The sequence below is a fragment of the Condylura cristata genome, unplaced genomic scaffold (assembly GCF_000260355.1).
Source record: "Condylura cristata isolate star-nosed mole 26May11 unplaced genomic scaffold, ConCri1.0 scaffold00028, whole genome shotgun sequence".
Lineage (NCBI taxonomy): Eukaryota > Metazoa > Chordata > Mammalia > Eulipotyphla > Talpidae > Condylura > Condylura cristata.
Genome location: NW_004567129.1, coordinates 24,932,410 through 24,940,375, shown reverse-complemented (window position 1 = coordinate 24,940,375; position 7,966 = coordinate 24,932,410). Strand labels below are relative to the sequence as shown.

General features: G+C 56.2%; 1 protein-coding gene across 2 annotated transcripts in view; it reads left to right on the top strand.

The window, feature by feature from the left end:
* CX3CL1 (chemokine (C-X3-C motif) ligand 1) overlaps positions 1-7,634 on the top strand; it is an 11,665-nt gene extending 4,031 nt beyond the window's left edge. Inside the window, exons 2-3 of one of the 2 annotated variants that reach the window (XM_004690533.2) lie at positions 2,112-2,232; positions 3,952-7,634. In XM_004690533.2, the coding sequence (XP_004690590.1) occupies positions 2,112-2,232; positions 3,952-4,945 (1,115 nt within the window). In that variant the 3' untranslated portion in view covers positions 4,946-7,634. The remainder of the gene's footprint in view (positions 1-2,111; positions 2,233-3,951) is intronic. The other variant, XM_012730618.1, reaches the window with a different exon arrangement.
* The last annotated feature ends 332 nt before the right edge of the window (positions 7,635-7,966 follow it).

The following is a 7,966-nucleotide window of genomic DNA, read 5'->3' as shown; positions in this document are numbered from 1 at the left end:
GGATGGAAGGATAAGTAGATTGATTACTTGATTAATATTTATGGAGTATCCACCTTGTGCCTGATGCTGGGAGCAGTGACCAAGGCAGACAAATTCCCTGCCTCCTGACACTCATGTGACAGATAATCGATGTCTGGCTGGATTGAGGCCTTATCTCCAATGACAGCAAACTTCAGTGCTGAGAAGTAAACCCTTCCCCACACCACCCCCTCGAGGGTTCGATTTACAACCTTCCTGGGCAGACCCTAGAACAAAGCCTGACAAAGGTGTGGGCACCATGACAGAGCAGGGATCTTTGTGACTGGCTGCCTCTGTGGCCCTTCAAACCCCTGAAGACGGGGTGTGGTTTTCTCCATCCTGAGAAATCATCTAGAGAGCGCAAACTGCCTTCCCTAGCTTATCCCTCCTGTCCCCATTTTCTGGGGTTTCCCCAGGAAGATCCTTACCAGACCAGTCCAGTCCAGGGTCTGCCTCCTGGCTCAAGAGGGCTGTGTGACAGCTGCTGAGTCACTTCCAGGCCCCCCAGGAGAGGAGGATGACAGAGCAGAAAGGGGACTTTCACATCCCCTTTCTTCAGAGATAAAGTTCTGCCTGTGATTCAGAGACCAGCCGCTGATGGCCTGAGGGACACCCCCCTACCCCCTGGCTGCTAGTACTGCCCTCTGATGGCCCAGCCCAGTACTGCAAGCCCTGAGCTACCTTCCCCACAGGTGGGGTGGGCTGAGGCTAAGGTGGAATGATGGGAGAAGAGGTGGCAGCAGATTCTAGAAGGCTCTGTGCGTGGGTGTGGGGGGGTGTATGTGTGGGTGGGTGTGTGTCCACGTGCCTGACTTTGAAAGGCAGCACGTTTTAGCCACTGTGGGGGTCAGCTGGGGCTTCCTGAAGACCCAGGTAAGGTCAGCATGCCCTCTACAGGCCCAGCTGTCCTGGCCCTGAGAGTTCTGCATAACCTTCAGAGTCTGGCTTCTGTTGCCAATGACCTTGATCCAGAGCTAAAAATCAGGCTCTTCCTCATTTTTAACATCCCTCTCTTGATCCTTATACTGAGCAGAATAAATCTTGCTGGGTGCTGGGGATTTTCAGGAAAGGGGGAAGGAAGAAACACAACACAAACAACTTCAAATGTTTACATAAAATACTTGGGTTCTCAGCTGCCTGTTTAGTAACCCTCATTCTGTGCTGGGGTTTCTCTCTGGCGACATGTGCAGCCATCTGCAGGCCCCTACCCTTCACCCCCCATAACTTTTCTCCATGCCGCCTCCTTGGTCTTGAACCCCCCCCCACACACACACAAACTTGCAAATCACTCCAGGAACTCTCAGTGGATGAGTCAGCGACTGCTCTCACAATTCCAGGCTTATCTGCTGAACGCCCCCTTCTCCTTTCAAAGGTGGCTGGGCTTACACCTTTCCCAACTATTTCCTGCTACACGTGACTTGTGTGTAAACCCTGATTTGTTTTTGGGCGGGGGCATTTCTGTGCCATTGTGTTTGTTAGCTGGCACGTGTGTGGGTATGTGGCATGGTGACATGGTGGGCGCAGAGGTAAGGATGGACAGGGGTCTGGGGTGTGAGGTCATGAACATTCACGCATATGGACGGGGGTGAGGAATGGGCTGTGTGTGTGTGTGGTGGGGAGGAGAGGGCCAGGGTGGGGCGTGGTCAGCAGCGTGGGCCCAGAAGAAATGGGAGGCAGGCCTGGCCAGGGAATCTACTCCATTGCTCGCTGACTGAGTGACTTCAGGCAGACGCCCACCACTCTCAGACTTGCCTCTCCCGCTGCACAACAAGCCAACGACAGCCACTTTATTTTTAAGAATAAGAGCTTCCTACGTGCCAGGCCATACGAGCTGGGTTAGGAAGCATTCACTGTCCTTGATCTTTATAACAGTCCTATGAGGTAGATACTATCATCACCTCTATTTGACAGGTGGGGAAACTGAGGCATGGAGAGGCTTGCGTGGGGGAGGGGCACTGAGGTTAAGGGCCTTGAAGGCTTGGCTGCGCAGGGCATTGGCTCCAGCTGGTCACTGGGGCCAGAATGCACTGGCCTGGGGCTGGGGAGCCGGGTGCCCACGACAGTCCTGCTGACTGGGGGCCTCTGTGGCTCAGGACAGCACCTTGGTGTGAAGAAATGCGTCGTCACATGCAACAAGATGACCTCGGAGATCCCCCTGGACCGTCTAATCCACTACCAGCGAAATCAGGAGTCGTGCGGCAAACGCGCCATCATGTAGGTACCGCCGTGGCCTCGTGTTCCTGTCAGGCCTGAAGGTGGCTCCCTGCCTCCCCCGAGCCGCGTCCCCACCCCCACCCCAATGCCAGGCGCCCTCTTCTCCTGGCCCACTGGAGCCCACGCTGACTTAATACCTGTGTTACGAGGCAAATGTGGGAGTGGCTACCTAAATGGCCCAGTCCAGCGTCGCCTCCAAAGATAGAAGCCCCCCTGGGCCAGTGCTGGGGTTGGGGTGGTGGGGGGTATGCTGCCTTTGAACCTGCTGGACTCCATGGGAAGATAAAGGAAGGTGGCTTCAAAGCACAGGGTCTGTGCAAACCCCAGCATCCCCACCTACGGGCCGGGCCCAAGGCCTACCTCCTGCACCTGAGCCCTGGGTAGGTCGTTGGGAGGATGACAGATAAGATATCTAAAGTGCTTGGCAGAGGGCCAGGGAGCTGCTGCTGAGGACAGGCAGCATTGTTATGACCACTTGTCAGATACGGAAACGGCTTCCCAGGAGACTCTGGGGGAGGCGTCCGGTCGAGCCAGCTTTCCTGTAGGTTGACAGGACCCCTGGCCTGGTGGCTGCTGGCGTCTCTGGGGTCCCTCTTGGTTACAGCCCAACAGCCCTACAGCCTTTCCCCAGGATTTTCCTCAGGATTGAACTTTGTTCCCTAAAGTAGCCTCAGCTAGCTGAAGGGACCTGGGGGCAGGAAACAGCCAGTGGCCTCCGGAAGTCTAGGTCTGGCTAAAGAAAGCCCAGGTAGTGGTTACGGAGAAGTGCAAGCATGCATGGCCTCACCTCTCTGCTCACCCCCCACAGCTTGTTCCCCTCCCCCAGTTTCTGCTTCTGTTTTCTAGGTGCTGGGGAAGTGGGAGGCCCCGGGAGGGGATCTTGGCCCTGGGATAGCACCTTGCCTGTGGCGACCTGCAAGGTCACGCTTGCTTCCTGGACTTTGCTGGCTTCCCAGCATGCTGGAGCCAGCTGCATTGAAGGGCCTCGCTGAGCCTCAGTTTTCTCATCTGTAAAATGGGGATGAACATGGTAGCGGGATGAGTGTGAGGTTGAAATGGAGCTGGGAACCCGTCAGATCTAAGCTGTGATCTTGGCCTAGACACACACTCACACAAGCACACACACAACTTTGGACAAAGCTCAAGATTCGGACAATAGCTTCCTCAGTGTCCTTTTGGTCGGAAGACACATACTGGGGGGGGGGGGGATGGCAGAGGGCAGCCTGCACCTGAGGGGAAAGAAAAGGAGGATGCTGTGGCACTGAGTCGTTTCCAGAACACTTCCCCCCTCCCCAGCTCACTAATCACACACCTGTGGCAGAGAACACCTGTGACTACATCTCTTCTCAGAAGACACAGCCCAGACCCCCCACCTTCATGGAAACATGATTTTCAACACTGTGGTTCTCTTTGGCTATTACTGAGTTCCTACTGTGAGCCAGGGGCTTCACATAATTTTCACTTTTCATATAACACAGAAGTAGGCCCAACTGGCTGGGACCTTCACAAAAAGTCCTGCATCTTGAGAACCCCCTCAGCCAGTCCCAGCTTTTCCGGGGCAGTCTGTCACCCTACTGGGCTCAGGTGTGCCCCCTCTGTGTCTCAGGTGAGATCATGGGCCTTGTGGAGGTCGTGCACCCGCCACTGGCTGAGCACCTGTGAGGGCCCTACGCCACATGGCATCGGGGCATCACCGGGGTCCTGTTTCCTTCCTTGTAGCCTGGAGACCAAGGCGCACAGGTACTTCTGCGCTAACCCAATGGAGAAATGGGTCCAGAATGCTATGGAGCATTTAGACCGCCAGGCTGCTGCTCTGACTCGAAATGGCGGCACATTCGAGAAGCAAATCGGTGCAGGTGAGCCCAGGACCACCCCGGCCGCCCGGGCGATGGAAGAATCCGCAGTCGCAGAGCCCAAAGCCACAGGAGAGAGCAGTGGCCAGGAGGCACAGAGGGCCCTGGGGACTTCCCCAGAGCTGCCAACAGGAGTGGCTGGCACCTGGGCGACTGGCTCCCCCTCCATCACAAGGGCTCCAGACGGTGAGCCTCCAGCGGGGCCTGAGAGAACAGAGCTTTCCGGCGGGGCTGCCGTCACCACCACCACACCTTGGCCAGACTCTGCTGCAGACCAACCAGAGTCAGGCCTCTGGGTTGCAGGCAAGGCCCCCTCCACCCAGGCCCCCCCCACCCAGGCCGCCTCTTCCCAGGCCCCCACCATGTCACACACAGCCCCAGAGGACAGCGCTGGATCTGAAGGCCAATCTGTGTGGGTCAAGGAGCAAGACCCCGTACCAGAGAACTCTCTAGGGCCCCAGGAAAAGGGTCCCGTCTCAGCTCACACAGATGCTTTCATGGGGCCTGGCAGCTTGCCCCATGTCTCCGTGGGCCCTGTCTCCTCTGAGGGGGATCCCAGCAGGGAGCCGGTGGCCTCAGGGAGCTGGGCCCCCAAGGCCGAGGAGACCATCCACGCCACGGTGGACCCCCAGAGGCTGGGCGTCCTCATGACCCCTGTCCCTGACTCCCAGGTGGCCACCCGGAGGCAGGCGGTGGGGCTGCTGGCCTTCCTTGGCCTCCTCTTCTGTGTGGGGGTGGCCATGTTTGCCTACCAGAGCCTTCAAGGCTGTCCCCGCAAGATGGCAGGGGAGATGGTGGAGGGGCTCCGTTACGTCCCCCGGAGCTGCGGCAGCAACTCGTACGTCCTGGTGCCAGTGTGAGCCCTCCACCTGCCTGCATCCACCGTTCAATTCAGACAGCTGCCTGGGGCCCCCCATCCTCACACCCACCCTCACCAGGGGCCTGAGCTGAGCTGGGATGACCAGAGCAGATGGGACTGCTCCCAGCTCCCAGAGGCCACCCTTGACCATCCTTGACTTCTGGGGACAGAGTGTTGACTTCTACAACTACCCCACTGTCCCCAAGTCAGGAAATTCTCCTCTGCTGCTGGCTGGTTAGAGGCTCCCTGCCCCGACGAACAACTATTTATTAAACACCTGCCCCGTCTGCCCCGTTTCCCCACGTGGGCATTTGGTCATCCCATCTCACGCGTGAGCCTCAGGCCTGGCCCCTCCGCCACCCCCTCCCGCCCTCTCCCTGTCTCCTGGTCCCGCTGCAGTCGCTAGTCCCCCTCCCCCCGGCCACCTGCGGTGCTATCTTCCCTGTCCCTGCACTGAGCCCGCCCCCAGCCTGAGCTGGGGACCTGTCTTTTCTTGCATGAGGCTGGCGTGGTGTTCCTGGGACTACCGCCAGCAAAGTCGCTGCCTCTGTCAGGCCGTGGCGCGGGGAAGGGAGATGAAGTTCCCCGGGGCTTTGACTTCTTTCTGCCTCAGTCTGTGCACACCCTGCAGGAATGCTGGCTGTGAGTGTGAGGCTGGGGGTCTCGGCCCCAGGTTCCCTACCGACCCCACAAGGCATTTGTACCTCTGACTTCCCATAATGAAAGGAAATAGGGATGAAGAGTATGTGGCAATAACCGGGACCCCCGCCAGGCTCCCGAAGTGGCCCAGAGACCCCTTCCCCCAAATAGGTGCAGCCTCACTACCTTGGTCAGCATTGTGGACTCCCAGAGCGGGGCCTGGGTCCTTGCGAGGTGCAGACCAACTGGGGAGGCCTTCCCAGGCCTTGAAAACATCCCTGCCCTGTGGCCGGCAGGCTCACAGGACACAGAGGCAGCCGAGGGCCAGGCCCAAGGAGGGAGGGAAGCCTGCAGGCTCCTGGGGAGACAGAAGCCCTTCCAGAAAGGAGCTGGGTGGCCACAGGAGCAGCTACCCTCCTGGCTAGGAACTTGCACAGTGATCTGGTCCGGTGTCCCCTGATCCCTATGGGGCCTAAGTCCAGCATTTTTCTTTTCTTCCTGAGACCTGACTCCCCTTCTCTCTTACTCCCTGAAAACACTGTTTTCTGAGCCTCAGAATCTCTCTTCACCTTTGCCCGCATCTGACACAGTATCAGGAATTTCCATGATGTTTTCAAGGAGACCAGAACCCACCACTGAAACCTGAGGTTGCCGTGTTTATTTCTGAAAGGGCCTCTGTCCCGTGGGGAGCGTCTACCAGCGGGAGGGAAGTTGTGGCCAAAGTCAGAGCTTCTCTTTTTCGCTGTGCTGCGGAGGAAGGAGGCAGGCCTGGATAAAGCTGGAGTCTGACTGAGCAGATAGGACTCTGCCCCTCAGGCGGCCCTTGCCCTCCACCGGAGGAGCCTCCTGGACCAGCATTCCCGCCAGGTGCAATGATGCTTCTTTGCAGATGAACCTCAGCACAGGCCTGGTCCAGAACAGAAACCAGGCTGCCCTGCCCACCCGGCCTTCTTTACCTCCTTTCGGGCATGTGCAGGAAGTTTAAGCCTGGCTGAACTTGGGGTTCATTCGAATGGTCCAGAGACGGGGTCATGAGTTTTGAATGCTCTTTTTCAGACTCCTGCAAGCTGGGAGAGCCTTCCAGAGGCAGGGCGACCATGATGGGGCTGCCTTCCTTACTTAATAAAGCAGCTGGGGCAGCTGGTCCCCTCGCATGGATTTGTTAGTTCTCCCAAGCAGGATATGGACAAGGACAATTTGAGGAGGACCTTTGGAAAGAACTGGTTGATCCTTTTGCTTTTCCAACCCTATCACCAATGTCTGTGCCATTTTGTATTTTACTAATAAAATTGAAAAGTCTTGTGAATCAAATAAAGGGCCTTTTTCTAAGGTGAACTCACAGGCAGAGCCCCAGAGGCGGGTGGCCTGAGGGAGAGGACCTGGAGGCTCAGCCCTGGAGACAGTAGCCCTGGGGCTGGGTGGGGTATTGCGTTCCTTCAGGTGACATTGGCTGGTGCCTTCCCCTCTCTGGGCTTATAGAAACGCAGGTGTGAGACTCCTCTTCCCAGCTCCCATCCTAGTAAGAATCAGAACTCCCGTGACGTTGGCAACCCACGAGCCTCTCCCGTGTCCACTTCACAAACATCACCGTGAGTGACCTACTGATCTGTTGGAACAAATGCACCGTGTTTTCCTGTTTGCTGCCTTGATTCACACCTGGTCCAGATGGAGATGGAAGAGGGTTTGCTTCTCCAGGGACTTGGGTTTCATAGATATGACTCCAGTACAAAGTCTCGGGGGTTCCCAGGCCCTCCAGTGTCCTGGGCTGATGTCATGAGGGTTGCTCAGTCTGGTGGTATAGGTTAGGAACTGCACAAGGAGCCAGAAGCCCAGCCTACTGATGTACAGTAGCTCTTAAATGCCAAGACACACATTTTCTTCACACTGGGACATCTTTAGAATTGGCGTTGGCCTTACCATCAATGACTTGTCATGGTTTACTTGCCAGGTCTTTTTTCTTTCTTAGTAGTGTATTAATACCAGAATGTCTTACAATCAATGACATTGTAGATCTAATATTTACATGTTTGTTTGTTTTTTTTTTTTTCAAATGTGAGGCAACATTTAAAAATGTCTATAGCAGGGGGCAGAAAAAATAAGATAAAAATTAAAATGTGTACAAACATATAATAAGGAGATAATGCACACAACCCTCCTTCCTATGTTCTCCGGTGTTCTCGGATGTGTTCTCAAGATGATGGTGGGTGGGGCCCCAGCACAGTCACCCCTCCAGATGGGGCAGGCCAAGGGGAGACCCCATTCCTCCCTCATCCCCCTCCAGGACCCTATGGTGGGCTCAGTTACCATTCGTTTTCCTTGTTTGTTTTTTCCCTCCTCTTTTTAATCTGCACATGCATTGCACAACCAGTGGTTGAAATCCTTT